The sequence below is a fragment of the Mobula birostris genome, chromosome 8, assembly GCF_030028105.1.
Source record: "Mobula birostris isolate sMobBir1 chromosome 8, sMobBir1.hap1, whole genome shotgun sequence".
Taxonomy (NCBI): Eukaryota; Metazoa; Chordata; class Chondrichthyes; order Myliobatiformes; family Myliobatidae; genus Mobula; species Mobula birostris.
The window spans coordinates 22,550,428-22,568,139 of NC_092377.1; the positions used below are offsets into that span (position 1 = coordinate 22,550,428).

Here is a 17,712-nt window from a genome sequence, read left to right on the forward strand (position 1 = left end):
CATGAGCTGTCTAGCTCATTATACATTAATGCAGAGAAAAGGAATCAACTCAGTGGCATGAGAACGAAGTTTGTGACAGGAACTGAAGACAACACATGGTCTGCCCAAAATTACTCAACCACAGCTAAGAAAGCTCAGCAACACCCTACCTCCTCAGGAGGCAGAAAGAAATTTGGCATGCCCCCTTTGACCCTTACAAATTTTTAGTGGTGCACCGTCTCATCCAGGTTTATGACGGATTGGTATGGTAGCTGCTCTGACCACATCCACAAGAACCACAGCAAGTTGTGGACACAAGCTCAGAAAACAACCTCCCCTCTGTGGCCTCTGCAGCCTCAGTCGAGTAGCCAGCAACCCCAGCTATTCAGGACATTCTCTCTTTTCTACCCCCTCCCATTAAGCAGAAGATACAAAAGCCTGAAAAGTATGTATTACCATGCTCAAGGACAGCTGCTATCCCACTGTTATAAGACAATTCAATGGTTTCCTGGAATGGTAAAATGGGCTCTTGGCCTCACAATCTATGTCATTAAGACCTTGCACCTTATTGTCTACCTACACTGTACTTTCTCTGTACTACCTGTTGCATGGTCGGGTGGTCGGCGACTAAACCGACTCCCCCACCAGGCTTGCTTGGTGAGGAGGGTGACTGGGACAAAAAACAAGACCTGTCAAAGGGCGGATGAACCCTCTTGTAGGGTCAACGGCCAGCTGGCAAACACGTGCCGTGAAGCACGGAAAGGGCATCCCTTGCATCGAAGCTTGGTCTGGCCATTCACTGCAACAGAACCTCCCCCAGCCGTCTTGGACCCCACCATGCTGCTGGATCCGGGAGGGGATGTCGGGACGGTGGGTCTGGACCTGTGCAACCCCCTACTCACCTAAAATCCATTCACGCACATGCCGTTCCTTTCTGAGTGGGGCGTAAACCCCATTAACTGACTGAAAGGAACCATCATCCTATGGGATGGATAGCCAGAGAGATCATTGTTTTACCCTCAATGCACTGTTGTAATGAATTGATCTGTATGAACAGTACACAAGTCTTTCACTGTACCTCAGTACACGGGATGATAATAAACAGATTTAGCAATAAACATGAGAAAGTCTGCAGATACTGGAAATCCAAAGCAAGACACACAGAACGCTGCAGGAACTCAGCAGGTCAGGCAGCATCGATGGAAAAGAGTAAACAGTTGATGTTTTGGGCCGAGGCCCTTCATCAGGACATCAATTTAACAGTATGCAATTTTATTTAGCTGAAGAAAACCAAGGTTCATCCAAGATTAGATCTCTTGCCATACACTACGTCAGGAAGCAGGTTATTAGGGGGAGACTGGCAGATGGCTGTCATTGACATATATAGGTAAGATAGGGTACCAGGGTAATTATGCAGATGAGAATGTAACTGGAAGGATATAATGTTTTACCATTGTTACTAATGTTTGATTACAGCTTTGTTGAGTGCTATAATATTTTAATTCAGTTTCACATTCTGAGACCGGGCACCCTCATGAACAGTGAACTTGATTTCAGCACTAACAGTATCTAAAGCTGCAAGTTATCGAATATTCTTAGCACATTAATTTGTTGTTATAGAAGTATGAGCTTATGGTTGATTTCTACCTTCACTGGAAGTTTCTTTCCATGGGTTTGGTGGGTACATGAATGCTGCATTTTGGATCTGGTCATTGATATCTTCATCTTCGTTGAATGGGAAAGTGCCACTGAGGCTCACATAGATTATTACACCCACTGACCACATGTCAAGAGACCGGTTGTATCCTTTGCTCCGGAGGACCTCTGGAGCAAGGTAGGCCGGGGTTCCCACCACAGACCGTCGGAATGATTTCTCGCCAATAATACGAGCAAAGCCAAAGTCGCAGAGCTTTACCTAGGTGAAGGTCAATAGAAAGAAGCCAAGATTCAGCACTTATTCAAGATAGCTTTAAAAGACAATCGACATATGGGCATCTCTATCTGCAAGCTGTCCTCCAAGTCACACACTGGTTCCATATTCATGTTGAACGTTTATATTTGCACGGTGAAGGGCTGCCACTGGCTTGGAGGAGATTCTGAGCCAATGGAAGAGCATTGTTTTAAGGTTAATGCAAATAGTGGTCCTGAACACAAAATGATTTTGTTTTGATTGTGTATGTATTCAATAACGCATTCAAACCAATACCCCTGATGTATTGCTCAGTAAGTGGTGTATAGCATCAAAACGGGAGGCTGTGGTCTACAATTGTTACTTCTCCAAAAGTTACAATTGAGTTAGTTGGACAGATGGATCAAAGGTATACCATAACACCCATTATAGTTAACTATAAGGAACAGTTATTAAGTGCAACGAGGTAAAGTGGTTACTTCTGAGATTTACTTTAAACAATAGTAAAGAGTTTACAATAAAATAAAAACTCATCGGTAACATAAACGCACCTGAGGAAAAGGATCCGCTGAAGCAAGCAGTACATTCTCAGGCTTCAGGTCACAGTGTACGATGTTCTTAAAGTGTAAGTGTCTTAAAGCCACCAGGATCTTAAAAAATAAGATAAATTCACTAAAAGGAATGTACTGATTAAGTTATAAAATTTCTGAAATATGTGTTTTCATTCCATGATATGTGAGGAGAGAGAAATTTCGGCAAGATGAAATTATAAATGTGAGTGGTTCGGTATTCTGCTGCATTGTTAATTTGAAGCAAATGCAGTTCTACCCAGCGTGTTTGTACTCTTGCATCTATAGTTTCTTTTTATTCATTGAGATACAGCACAGCCATTCAAGCCACGCCACCCCACAATCCCCGATTTAATCGCGAGACCGTTTACAATGACCAATTAACCGACCAACTGGTACGTTTTGGGACTGTGGGAGGAAACCGTAGCACCTGGAGGAAAACTACGCGGTCACGGGGAGAACGTACAAACTCCTTACAGGCACCAGCGGGAATTGAACCCAAGGTCGCCTGTTCTGTAAAGCACTTTGCTAACCACTACGCTACAAAGCCGCCCTGGCAAATAAGCAGCAACAAACCAATGACAAATCTCCAGCACTGTGTTGGCTTCAGTTAAGTGCGCAAGGCCACAAATGCAAACTTGGATCCAGAAAATCAGCAGTGTTAATTACGACAGATGACACTATGAAGTGGTGCACATGAGTAGAGTATTTCCTGTATATACTTCTTGGTGAATGGCCTGAGCCTGGTCATCTTTTTACAGGGGCACAACTGAGAGCATCCTGACTGGCTACATCACTGCCTGGGACGGGAACTGTACTTTCATCTATCGCAGGACTCTGCAGAGAGTGGTGTGGACAGCCCAGCACATCTGTAGATGTGAACTTCCCACTATTCAGGACATTTACAAAGACAAATGTGTAAGAAGGATCATTGGGGACCTGAATCACCCCCACCACAAAGTCTATCAACTGCTACCATCCGGGAAATGGTACCACAGCATAAATGTCAGGACCAGCTTACTCCAGGACAGTTTCTTCCACCAGGCTATCAGACTGATTAATTCATGCTGATACAATTCTATGTTATATTGACTGTCCTGTTGTACATACTATTTATTATAAATTACTATAAATTACACATTGCACATTCAGACAGAGATGTAGTGTAAAGATTTTTACATATGTATATGAAGGATGTAAGAAATAAAATCAATTCAATTCAATAACCAACTTGTGTTCAGTGATAGAGAAGAGAAAGAGAAAAATAATAATCAACAAATCACGATTTCCTCAGATAAAAAACAGATTTCCATCTGCTTGTTTCTTCTCAATCGGAGTTGCTGTAACCATTTCTTAAGAAACCAATATGAACACTGGGATCTCATTTGGGGGAGGGGGCACATCTTGTGGTAACTTTGTAACTTCAAGCAAGGTCTCTAACCTACGGTTAGAATGGACACAAAAGGTTATCTGTAAGTTTCCTCCAGTTTCTAATAAAGTTAGGATCTCTATAGGAGGAGTGGCTATTAGATTCATTGTTGCTCTTTAACGGAACTTGTTATGGCAGATTAGGAAAATCTATGAAAGTTCTCCTAAAGGCTGCTCCATTGACACATGTTCAAGGGTCAGAGAGAACAGAACGTGCCAACATTTCTACTCTACTATGTTTCCCATGTGCTCAAGTCTACCATTGCTGGGATGAGCTTCAATGTGCTGATCACTGCTATAGGGATATCTCCAATGAATAGTTAGTTATGCCCCTAATGGCATGTAGATGTCAAACAACAATGCACACAGGAAAACAATTGCTATTCTGGGTTAAATATAAGAGATTAAGAGATACTCATGCAGTGATGACATCTTCAACAAAAAAAATCTAAACCAAAGCAAATCAATTCTATTCCTTTCTTCAGTGTCCATCCTGCTTACATAAATGTTGCACTGAGAGAAATTGGGTTGCCAAGTCAGATCCATAGAACCTGAAGACATAGGAGCAGAATGAGGCCATTCGACACATTGAGTCTTCTCCATTATGGCTGATTTATAATCCTTCTCAACCCAAATTCTCTGCCTTCCCCCCAGAACCTTTGACACCTTAACTAATCAAGAACCTATCAACCTGTACTTTAAATAGGCTCAATCACAGCCTCCACAGCTATCTGTGGCCTGTCTAAATTCTGTCTTCCATGATGTCAATTAAAACACCATGGTAACATATTGGTCGTTTATAACACAAGTTACAAGACTCTGTAGCCTACACTGACTCAGTTAAAAGAAGAGAGGGCAACATAATTTCAGACACAACAGTCCTTAAATTTTCCCCATGCATTTAGGAGTTAAAAAGGAGTAACAGGCATTGTTGAAATATGAGGCAAATAACTGAAACTTGCTGCCATTGGAAGAAAGACGAGGTTTAGTACACAAAGAGAATTAAACAAAAATTACCTGTGTGACTAAAAATTTGGTGACTCGTTCCGGCAAGCGGCTTTTCTCACTGGACAGAATCATTTCCAGCATGTCTCCGTGGAGTTTCTCCATGACAACGAAGACTCTTTCAGGAGTTTCAAACATGCATTCGAGATTTACGATTCCTGGATGATGAAGGTTCTGAACATGGAGAATTATTTTGTTATTTTAAAATAACATGTGTAAAACGTCAGTTATAATATCTTCATATTTCTACACAAAATTAAGGCTTATTAATGAATGTTGCAGGTCCCATTAACTCTAGTTTGGTGCCAACACAAAGCAGCAGCAGAGAGCAGCACCAATCTTCACACAGTGTGAGAATAGTCATAATCATCCTCACTGGAAGTCAATAAACCGAAGCAGGTCTGTTTTTCCCATTTATGGAATTCCCTGGAAACACATGATGGAATACCAGCCTAATTTACCAATCCGAGAATCTTCTTCAGTGCCCTGACTCAGTTTAATGTGGGCTGTGATGGTGCATGTCTAAAGCTGGGGAAAGTGCTTAATGAGCTTTACAGACACTACGTATCACTGGCCTGGATTTTGAAGCTCTCCCCCATTCCACTGAAGCACGAGTGAAGCCTGCATTTACTTAATGCACATTCCCTGGGATTAAGGCGCAGTCCTCTGCTAACGTGATGCTCAGTGCATCCAGGCTGCTGCCACACAGAGGAGGCCATTACAAGATTTGGTCACAGTTCAGCTGAACATCAATTTTGTCAGCCAGATAACACATGAACATTCATTCAAAAGTAACTTGAAATTGCTAAAAGTACACAAACCATTAGGTAATAAAAGTTGAAAATAGAGCAAACATTTCTTTGAAACAGCAAAAAATATAAATTGAAGTTCTACATCTACTTAATACAATAAAATTAATGAGGAAATGCAACATTTCTGAAATTTACCAGTGTTCTTCATAGCAGTTCCTCTCTATCCAAATAAATGGCAACCCCATTTCACAAGTTACAGATTCCCTGGAATAATGCTGCAACTTTACAGCTTGCTTCTACAGAGAATAAACTCAAAAGGACACGCTTGAAAAACACCATGAATTGTTGATTGCATATTCACGCAAAATTCACAGCTGAGTTCAGTGTCAGGGACAGGCAGGGGTGGGGAAGCTTGGTGAAAGGGGTCCTTAACTACATGCACAGCCTAGCACTGTATTTATTCCAGTAATAGCTGGGTCATAATGATTCCCACTATAAATCAGTAAGTCAGAGCAGGTCTGCTTTTCTCATCTACGGATTACTGGTTTGATTATGACAGCTACCAGAAATGTCCTGGTAACACATGATGATACCAGCCTAATTAACTAATCGGGGAATTTTCTGCAGTGCATTGATCTAACAGTAGGTGGCGATATTCTGCGCCCTCACCTCCTGAGTAGGTAGCCAGCTTCATGCGTCACCACATTCACAATTCGAGGGGTGGAAAGTGGAGGAGGGAACGGGAGATGAAGGGCTGAAATAGGAGTGGGCTGGTGTAACAGTGTGGTGGTCTAATCAAACATCCCACCATAGTGTGGTAGGCTGTGGGCTGGTAGTCACGCTTTAGCAATGTATCAGATCACGATGCCATTTCTAGTGGTTGTGTAGGCTTCGTGGGAGGAGAAAGCTGTATGGAAACTAATACAACGCAGGCAGATAACTGAGCAGCTTCACCTCTCGTCGTGAAAATTAGCACAGAGTATTTTCTTTATTAGAAATGAATGTAATGTCAATGGAAATGCTAACGAGTTACAATAATAAGGAAAAATATCAAATAGGATCTCAATGAGAACTTTATATACAGTACATGTTTACTACAGTAAATTAGCTCAAGGTGTTATTTATTCAGATAGGATCTTTTAAAATATTTATAGCAAGATTTAGCTCTGGTAATTAATGGCAATCACATCTGAAATTTTAATCTCAAATGGGTTGTACTTACCACTGAAACATCTAAGTAAAATGAATTTATCGACTTTTACTAACACCTAATTTTCCAGGTAAAGTATGACAGATGCACAGAATTGTCCCAACATGTTTGTTGGTCCCCACCCCACTAAAGCAAAGAAAATGGTGCCTTCCCACATTCTGAGACCTCTTAAGTGCTTTGTAGTCCTTAAGTTGCATTTTGAAATGTAGGCAGTCTATAGTTATGAGTCACTATGGCTATGTAGACAAACATGGTAGGTAATTATCTGCTGCACGAAAGAGCTTCAATTAAGTAAATGACTAGCTTTTTTTTGTTAATGGTGACATTTGAAGAGCTATAGTTGGTCTAACCAAGGAGACTGAATGGTGGTACAACAGACAGTATCTGTTTCGTGTTATGTCCTAAAGATAAGAGACTTGATTGCATTGGACCTAGCTCATGCCTCAAGGTCATACTCATAGGACAATGTGTGTGTGCTTCTCCGAAGTGAAGCTGTCCATAAGTGGTGGGAACTGACATACTGCCTTACACCACACTGATGGTCTTCTAATATATCCAGCCATCAAATGCCTTTTCCACTCTCACTGAATGTCTCCAATGATCAGAGATATTCAGAGAAAGAGCAGAAAAACATTTAATGAACACTCAAAAACATATAAAGATGATAAAATTGCTTTTAGAAAGTAAAGGTGATAGTATTAAATAAGATGGACAGAAAAATCTCTTTTGCTTGAGGTCAGCAAGGGATGACTTAAACAAGGTTGGTGGGACCAGAAAGATGTGTACCTGGACCCTTGGGACAATGTGGAGTGTTATGGTGGGTCTAGGGCCAGAGGAAGAAGACAAATGCACCAATATCTGACCACCAACACCATTCACCAGTCCCATGCTTTGACTCTACATGTGTGTAGGCCCATCTCATACACTGCAGCCTGCATCTAGTTCTCAGCCTAATACCTCCAGCAACAGAACACTGCACAGATGGTCAGCTATAGTTTGTTGCTGAATGGAGCTCGCTCTTAATGGGGTGCTACCAAGTAAACCAAACACCCTCAACCTCCAACAGTTTAATTTCCCACAACATCTTTTGTGAGAGACCGACAACTACACTGTTCAGTAATAAGCAGTCTTAAACCATGTGCGTGCAACTTTTTTTTACAGGTAGAATATAGCCACACAAATTCATGTTAAATATGTCCTTTTCAGTCAACAAATAATTTTCATCCCATGAACACAGGCAGAAAATGGTTATCTATTCAATCAACCATGCTAAGATAAAAAAGCAAACTGTAAAAATGTTGAAAGCACTTAATTTGCATAGGAAACACTGGTGGTTATCTCTGAATTCGTGCTGTAAGAGACATTGCTTTGCCTACCTGAAGGATAGCAACCTCGTTGCGAAGTTGGCTCTCTTGCTTTGTGGGGAATCTCATTTTATCTATCACTTTAATTGCCATATCTCTCCCAGTCTTCCTGTGCTTCCCTGCAAACACAAAACAGAATTTCAAACCTTTATTCAGAGAATATTTATCATCGCCACCAAAAAAACAAGCCTTAGTGGATTAATTTCTACTCACACATTTGAATTGTTGGTTTTAGGATCATTCTGCACACTAACAGATTCAAGACTGAGGATGTCTGCAAGGGGGAGTCACAAATACTCCATGTGCTCGTGACGCACTTCAGCAAGCGAAGGAACATAAACATATAAATGTACATTTATACTCCATCACATGTAGAAATGATATGTGATGCAACTTTTTCCACATCACCCTATGCAGTCAAAAGTGGAACAATCAAATTCAAGTCTAACATCCAATCTAGAGGTTTCCCCAAGTTCCTTGAATCAATTGTGGGTTGCTATGGTTGCAACCCAACTACTTTTAGGATTACATTCTTCATCAATTGATCAAGGAGAACGACTGGTTGGAGCCAATTTTAAAGATTTCAGAGGAATCATTTAATTGGACTCAAATGAAAAGTCTGGGATGTGTGTTACAACTTTAATGATGTGACTTTAATAATCATATCCTTCCAAACTAGTAAGAGAACTTTTAGTAAGGGCCGCTTGCAACAATTGATTTTGTTGGTCAAATATAATTTATATTGTTTACTCATGTAACAAATAAAAAGAGCACCCAATATGATAGGTGAAACCTTCACTAATTGCTTTAGAAACATAGAAAACAAACCGCACAATACAGGCCCTTTGACCCACAAAGCTGTGCCAAACATGTCCTTACCTTAGAACTACCTAGCCTTTACCCACAGCCCTCTATTTTTCTAAGCTCCATGTAGTCATCCAAAAGTCTCTTAAAAGAGCCTACTGTTTCCGCCTCCACCACCGCTGCTGGCAGCCCATTCCACGCACTCACCACTCTCTACGTAAAAAAAAATTCTTACCCCTGACATTTCTTCTGTACCTACTTCCAAGCACCAAGCTTTCTTTAGGTATGTAGCTGTGACCAGGTTTAAACTCACCCTGACTTTGTGCTTCCTTGATTCTATTCTACTGTATATTTTCTCAAAGTCAACCAACAACATAGTCACTGACTGGAGAAGTTCTTAGCAGAGCGATTAAGTGCCCTGCTATAAGTCATCTATAAAATCCAACTAAGCCTCGTTGTCCTTTCTTACCCAGAATCTATTCTCATCCCAAATAATGTTAAATTGGTCAGGTCCTGTCAACTCTAAGGAGGCGCGCATGGTTAACTTCCAGCAAAAAGACTAATATGGGTACAGCTTTGTCAGTAAATGCTCAAACAGGGAAGTAGCAACTGGAAGTACTCCGAATTTAAGTTTCACTTAAGCTCTGCATTATGGTTAAGTTCACTGGGCACTGAGGTACATCAAGTTACTGTAGCTGAGATGGTTCCAAATAAAAGCACTGCTTGGGAAGAAGACTACAGTGTTGACCAGGAGTGCAGAGTGACTTACCCCCGTACACTATTCCAAACTGTCCAGAGCCCAGCACCTCATCAGCAAAGATCTGGTATACAGAACTGATATCCTGCAATAAAAATAGCATGAGATTAAAACCAAACACACTGCAGTGCATTTATGTGATCATCTGTACCGTCCCCCTCCCAAACACATGTGGCTGTTGATGCATGACATGTGGGTTTCTGCCAACAGTCAAACACACCAATATAAGGCAGCACGAATACCAAGACTAAACATCCACAACACATTTATCACCCTCATGACATGATAACCAGGTGGCTTCTCAAGGTTACTATACAGGAAGCTACTGTCTTAGAGAGGATATTCACTGAATTGATTCACTGAAAAACTAAAACTTGACAGTGACCTCAGCGTTGAAAGTGCTTTGGATGTTGATTTCAATATTACTCATCAGACTTTGGCCACAGTGTTGAAAGATCCAATACGGGTACACGGGAGAAACTGATGGGGAAGGAAACAAAAGATTGAGAACTGCTAGGCTAACGTGAAAACCCACGTTTGTTTAACAGTTCAAATCTTTATTACAGAGGGTTCCAGCTTTTGCACTGTGGAGATACATTTAGAGGGCTTTGTAAGTGGATGTTACCCACTGGGCCAAGTAACTATTTTAGATAAAATTAATGAAGATTAAACCAGGCAGGACAGGAATAGATGGAATTCGTAAATGCTGTACCTGGAACTTGTGGATATGGCCTGGAGCCTCAGGCAATTCACAAAGACTGCCAGGGCTTTGAGGGCTTCCACTGAATCCCAGGACTGGCATTTCCATGGTTACCCATCACTCTTCTCTCAAAGCCATGAAGGCCCACAAGGGAACTGGTGAGCACTTTCAGTTTAGACAGGCTGTACATTAGCTCATTTAGGAACGCAAATTCACAGGGGGCAAGGGAAGGAAATCCCATAAAACATATTTTTTCACTTATCAGGATGGTAGTGAGGCCAGCGTTCTTTCCCAGCCACTAATTCCCCTCAAAAAGACGATGGTGAGCTAATGCGAAGTAAATTAGTAATTATGATTGATCTGCATGTACATCAGTGAAGCAGATGAATTTTACACCAATGCTGTTCCCATTTGTAATCGCCATAACCCAGACGAGTTGTTCATAGCACTCCATATAATTTGGAAAAGAGAATTGTGACTTTCACAGCCGACACAGTAGAATTTGAACCTATCGCTGGACTGTCAATACTTTTATTATTTTCTTCAAAATTTTTTCAGTGAACAAAGTGATTGTAAAGGAAATGCAAAAGACTGGGTCTCAGTGTATTTGAAGGAGGTAGGAATGGGGCTTCAGTGAGTTTCTAAGGACTGTGGAACTTCGAAGATGTAGGGAAACAGAGCATTGGAATGTTGGAAACACTGTCCAGTGAGGCACACAATGAATCATCAGGATTTCAGAACTTTCACTCAGCAGACTATCAAGAGTTTTACTGTAGCTATTACTTATCCCTCACCAATTAAAACAAAATACTTGCTAATTTTTAAATATGGTAAGATGGGAATGCACCGAGGCAAGATGGATACAATCAGTGACATAAAAGATTCTGCAGATGATGGAAATCTTGAGCAACACACAAAAATCCTGGAGAAACTCAGCTGGTCAGGCAGCGTCTATGGAGGGCAATAAACAGTGGTCAATGTTCCGGCAACTGAGGACAGATTTCGCTGTTATCCTTAAGGCACTCCTTCCCTCCGCTAGCTTGCAGATCATCCTCGGGCAAGGGTCACATGAAGCCACGGGAGCAGGTGGTGGATGGTCATATGAGCAGCTGGTGCATATCACAAGTTCTGTCTATGCGACCACTGACGTCAGACGGACAATCTCTGAACAGTATTGATAATGACTGGGGTCATCCATCTCGTAAAGTCCCTGTCCAGAAGGCGGCAATGACAAACCACTTCTGCAGAAAAATTTGCCAAGAACAATCATGGTCATGGAAAGACCATGATCGCCCACGCCATATGACATGGCGCATAACGAACGAACACCTTGGCTATAAAATTTCCAATGCAAAATGGAAGTTATCATGCGTGAAGCAATCAACAGCCTTTATGGGGAGGAGCTGCAAGAAGTGGCTCTAATATTCACCAGCTTCTGCTCATAAGACATTGCTCAGAATACATGTGCATTCTCTTAGTTGTAAAGGTCCTGGATAAATTAATGCTTTGCCTTCTTCTGCAGAGCAGAAGATACAAAGACCTGAAAAGTTTGTACAGGTTGAAGGACAGTATCAACCCTGTGGTTATAAGGCTATTTAAATGGTTCTCTAGTACGACAAGATTGACTCAGCTTCATAATCTACCTTGTTAGTATCTGGCACTTAACTGTTTTCCTTCTCTCCAGCTGTTACATTTTATTCTGCATTGTTATGGGTTTACCTTCTTCTAGTTCAATGCACTGTGTGATGATTTGATCTGTATGAACAATATGCAAAGTTTTTCCACTGTATCTCAGTACACGTGACAATAATGAACCAATTCCAATATTGCAACATGTGGTCTAAAGAGTTCTGCTCAATTAAATGCAGAAGTTGCCAGACGTTGCCTATGGCAGGCACTAAGCAACAAAAACACATGATCCAAGTTCTATGAATGGAGTTGTAGATGAGCATGCAGCAATGTTGGTTACCCCTCTGACAAATTATTTTATGCGGGCTTGATTTTGATTTTCAGCATAAACAGTCACAGAAATTTGCTCCTCGATTTACGCAGCTTTTACTCTGCACTCCAGTTTCCTCAGCCACGTGCTTCGAATTAGGCACAACCTCTGCAAATCTACTCCATCATTCATGAACATACTGGTGTTTCTGTGTCCCCCTCCCCACCTCCCTTTGCAGAGCAACACTCAGCTCTCTCTTGACAAGCCAACTCCCAGTGAAAGTTCGGAAAATACTGGTAACTTATACATAGGACGGTTCTGAAAATGTAAATTTAGCACAAAATGTCAGGCACAAGGCCCACAATCATAGTTCAGCTGCATGAGTGTATTTTTACATTTCTGATAATTTCCCTGTTAAACATGTAAATCCATAATATGCCGATGACTTTATAAACTTATAAAAATAAGTATGTAAAACAAAATTTTAAAAAAGGACCTTAGGACGATCCACGGGCTATTAATCCTTTGTTGTTACGTCCTTTACTGTAGATTCAAGCTACTTATTGTGCTTTAGACCAGTGTTCCCAATCTTTTTTATGCTATAGATCTCTACCGTTAACCAAGGGGGTCTGTGGCCCCTAGGGTGAGAATCCTGGCTTTAGATTATCCGGCTGCTAATTTCCCAGTTTAAAGTTTTGTATGTTATTGAAGCCCTTGAGGAAGAATAACATCCAACTTACCACGTTCTCCTGGACTTGACAGTTAGATACAGAAATGCTGAGAGACAGGTCTTCTGTGGAAATAATAGAGAGAGAGGATGTAATTCATGGAATGTTGGAATTGAAATTATTATTCAGCAGCATAAATATCATTTGAATTACTCAAGATAAACTTCTCCCATACCCACATATGTAGGTCACTCTGCCAATTTGTTTATGTTTTTTTAAAAATATTTCACACAAGCCTCCTCCCATCCAGCAATCTAACCCCATCAGCATATCTTTCAGCTCCTTTTGTTTGCATTAATCTAACTTCCTCTCAAATGCAGCAACTAATTACTTGTGATAATTCATCTTAACAATATAGAAAAGTGCTTTGGGATGCTCAAGATCTATAGTGGCAACTGGAAATGCTGTTAACACCCAGCAAATCAAACAGCATCAGTGGGAAGAGACACGGAATCAGCTTTTCTGAGACCTTAGGTTCTGTCAAAGACTCTTGAATAGGAAACTCTTCGCTGACTTTTTTTTTTAAACTGAGATACAGCACGGAATAGGCCAATCCAGCCCTTTGAACCACACCGCCCAATAACTCCCGATTTAACCCCAGCCTAATCACGGGAGAACAGTGCATCTCTGGACCGTAGAACGAAACCGGATCGCTCTGAGGAAATCCACGCAGTCACGGAGAGAACGTATGAAGTCCTTACAGGCAACGGCGGGAATTCAACCCGAGCAACTGGTGCTGTCAAGTGTTGTGCTAACCACTATGCTACCGCGCAGTACACAGTTTCTTGACCTGTTCAGTGTTTCCAGCATTTTCTGTTATTACTAATTACTCCTGAGTGACACTGAAATAATTATTATTTTTAAAATTACAAATTACATAGAACTGGAACCCATATTTTTTCTCTTGACAAATTAATTTGCTTTCTTACAGAAATTATCTCTTGGGGGCTGGTGGGTGATGTCTCCTCAAGTTCCTATCACTAGAAAGAGCAACTAAAATAGTAACATAATTACAAGTACCTTTTATGTAGTAAAACATCAAAGCATTTCAGAATGCCAATGATTTTAAGCCTGTAACTCTGAAAACAGGAACTTGTATTTCAGATCTACAATATCTGTAGACTACTTAAAGGCCGAATCATGGCAGTTACATCTGTAAGTATTAACTGTGAACAAGTAGACTGGAAGATTGAATTAAAATGCAATTGTATGGCCATGTGCGATTCAGTAAATAAAGGAAGAGGAATGACAGAACAATGCAGATAATAATATGGAGGAAGTTCAAATTAGTACAATATGAAAGTCTGCCAAGGGCAGGAACTTGGCAGAAATAACTGGGAGTAATGGCACCTGGAAACAAAGACATGTTATTCAACTGCTGAAGTGGTTCAATTATTCTGGCAGTCAAAGAATCCAAAGGCCTTGACTAATACTCAGCAGTATGGAGTTCAATTCCCACCAGAGCATCTGATAAATTTAATTTTAGTGGACTGGGGAATAATTGCAAAAGAAAGAGATAATATCAGTAATCATCAAGTGAATGGGCAGAATGTCTGGACCTGGTGTTGGGTAATGAACCTGGCCAGGTGACTGACCTTTCAGTGGGTGAAAAGTTAGCAGACAGTGACCACGACTCTGAGTTTTAAAATAGCTACAGATAAGCTAAGGATGTACCTTGCAGGAGAGTATTAAGCTGGAGCAAGGCACAGTGAGGGCCTGAGGCAGGAACCAGGGGGAGTTCATTGGGAACACCTGTTTTTGGGCAAGTCCAATCCAATATGTGGAGGGTGCTTAAAAACAGTGCAGGATAGGTATGCTCCGGTCAGAAGGAAGAACAAGGAAGGCAAGGTATGAGAACCATGGATGTCACGGGAGGTGATGAATTTAGTCAAGAAGGAAAAGGAGAAATATGCAAGGCTTAGGAAGCTGGAATCAAACAAAGCTCGAGGATTATAAAGAAACCAGAAAAGAATTTAAGGGAATTAGGAAAACCAGGAAGGGCCATGAAAGGTCCTTGGCAAGAAGGATTCAAGAATCACAAGGCATTCTATACAAACATCAAGAGGAAAACCAGGGAGGGTAAGACCCATTAGGGGGGAGTATTTGCTTGGATGCGGAGGACATGGGTGAAGTCCTTATTGAGAACTTTACATCAGTATTTACCAAGAAATGGTAGATGGAGTTTAACCCGAACAAATATGAAGATTTGCACCTTGGTCGGTGAAATTTAAAGAGACAATACACTGTTAAGGACAAGATCTTCAACGGTGTTGATAAGCAGAAGAATCATGGGGTTCAAGTTCATAGCTCGCTGAAAAGGGCGGCACAGGTTAATCGGGTGGTTAAGGAGGAATATGGAATGCTTGCCTTTAGTAGTTGAGGCACTGAGTTCAAAAGTCATAAAGTTATTCTACTGCTTTGTAAAACTCTAGTTAAGCCACATCTGGAGTATTGCATACAGTTCTGATGTCCCTATTATAGAAAGGATATAGCGGCTTTGGAGAGGGTGCAGAAGAGGTTCATTAGGATGCTGCCAAGATTAGAGGGCATGTTCTGTGATGAGAGGTTGGACAAACTTGGGTTGTTTTCTCTGGAGTGGTGGAGGCTGACAGGAGATCTTTTTTTCCCCCAATTTTTTATTGGTTTCATAATGGTAAACATAACATAATATTGATACAAAGTTATTGGGATTACATTGTTATAATTAACATATTTAAAATTACAAACCCATTTGACACACGGGTATTAAACCTCACAATCGTACAGGATACAAATATACATTAAAAAAATAGAAAAAAGTATGAAAAAGTAAAAATATATAAAAATACACCCCAAAAGAAAAACTAACCTAAACAATGTTAACCAACTAAACTAAAAAAAAAGACATGGGCTGTTATGTAACATCAAAAAGAAAAGAACCATTAGTGTCGTCAACTCTGCTCCTCTCAAGATATATTAAAATGAAATAGAATAACTTTGGAAAAGATCAAATTACATCATATGGAAGTGTTGAATAAGTGGCCTCCAAGTCTTTTTGAATTTAATAGAGGGATCATAAATAACACTTCTAATTTTTTCTAAGTTTAAACATAACATAGTTTGAGAAAACCAATGAACTGTGGTGGGAGGATTAATCTCTTTCCAATTCAGCAAAATGGATCTTCTAGCCATTAATGTAAGAAATGCAATCATCCGACGAGCTGAAGAGGTTAAATGACTTGATTCTATCATTGGTAACCCAAAAATTGCAGTAATCGGGTGAGGTTGTAATATTCAGAACAGTTGAAATAATAATCAAAAATATCTTTCCAATATTTTTTCAAAAAAGGACATGACCAAAACATACGAGTTAAAGAAGCTATCTCAAAGTGACATCTATCGCATACAGGATTTATATGAGAATAATAATGAGCTAATTTATCCTGAGACATATGAGCCCTATGCACTACTTTAAACTGTATCAATGCATGTTTCGCACATATAGAGGATGAGTTAACTAACTGAAGAATTTTTTTCCCATTTTTCCAATCGGTAAAGTAATCTTAAGTTCCCTTTCCCAATCAGTCTTAACTTTGTTAAATACGTCTGGACGTATTTTCATAATTATATTATAAATAGTTGCTATTACACCTTTCTGAAAAGGATTTAAATCTAAAATTTTCTCCAAAATATCCACTGAATATAAATTTGGGAAGGTAGGAAAGACAGTCTTTAAAAAGTTTCTAATGTGTAAATATCTAAAAAAAAATGGGATCTAGGCAAGTTATATTTATTAGATAATTGTTCAAAGGACATGAAACAATTATCCAAAAATAGATCATAAAAACATACTATACCTTTAGTTTTTGAAGCCAGATATGTTTGATCCATAATAGAGGGTTGAAAGAAGAAATTAGATATAATAGGACTTGCTAAAATAAATTGATTCAACCCCAAAAAATTTTCAAAATTGAAACTATATACGTAAAGTATGTTTAACTATTGGGTTATCCATTTGTTTATACAATTTAGAAAGAGTAAAGGAAGCGAAGTCCCTGAAATAGAACCCAGTGTAAACCCTTGTAAAGAATTACATTCAAGATTTACCCAATTGTGGACTTGGTGTTACGTCCAAGTCCCATAACCAAAATTTTAAATATCAAATATTAATTGCCCAATAGTAAAATCTAAAATTTGGCAAAGCCAAACCACACTTCTTTTTAGATTTCTGTAAACATCTTTTACCTAACCTAGGATTTTTGTTCTGCCATATATATGAAGAAATTTTGGAATCAACAGTATCAAAAAAGGATTACGGAATAAAAATTGGTACCGCTTGAAATAAATATAAAAATTTAGGCAAAATACTCATCTTGATAGCACTGATCCGACCGATCAATGACAGAGACATTGGTGACCGTTTAGTAAACAAAAGTTTAATCTGATCAATTAAAGGTAAAAAATTAGCCTTAAATAGACCCGTATGCTTTTTTGTAATTTTAACCCCTAAATATGTAAAAAAGTCAGTAACCAATTTAAATGGTAAACAACCATAAATTGGAACCTGCATATTTAGGGGAAATAGTTCG

At 39.8% G+C, this 17,712-nt stretch overlaps 1 protein-coding gene across 1 annotated transcript in view; it reads right to left on the minus strand.

Moving 5' to 3' along the window:
* prkd3 (protein kinase D3) overlaps window positions 1-17,712 on the minus strand; it is a 382,928-nt gene that overhangs the window by 8,820 nt on the left and 356,396 nt on the right. Inside the window, exons 13-18 of the mRNA XM_072264891.1 lie at window positions 13,157-13,209; window positions 9,790-9,862; window positions 8,229-8,335; window positions 4,903-5,064; window positions 2,440-2,538; window positions 1,627-1,894 (exon numbers count right to left, since the gene is read on the minus strand). Coding sequence (XP_072120992.1) covers window positions 1,627-1,894; window positions 2,440-2,538; window positions 4,903-5,064; window positions 8,229-8,335; window positions 9,790-9,862; window positions 13,157-13,209 — 762 coding nt within the window. The remainder of the gene's footprint in view (window positions 1-1,626; window positions 1,895-2,439; window positions 2,539-4,902; window positions 5,065-8,228; window positions 8,336-9,789; window positions 9,863-13,156; window positions 13,210-17,712) is intronic.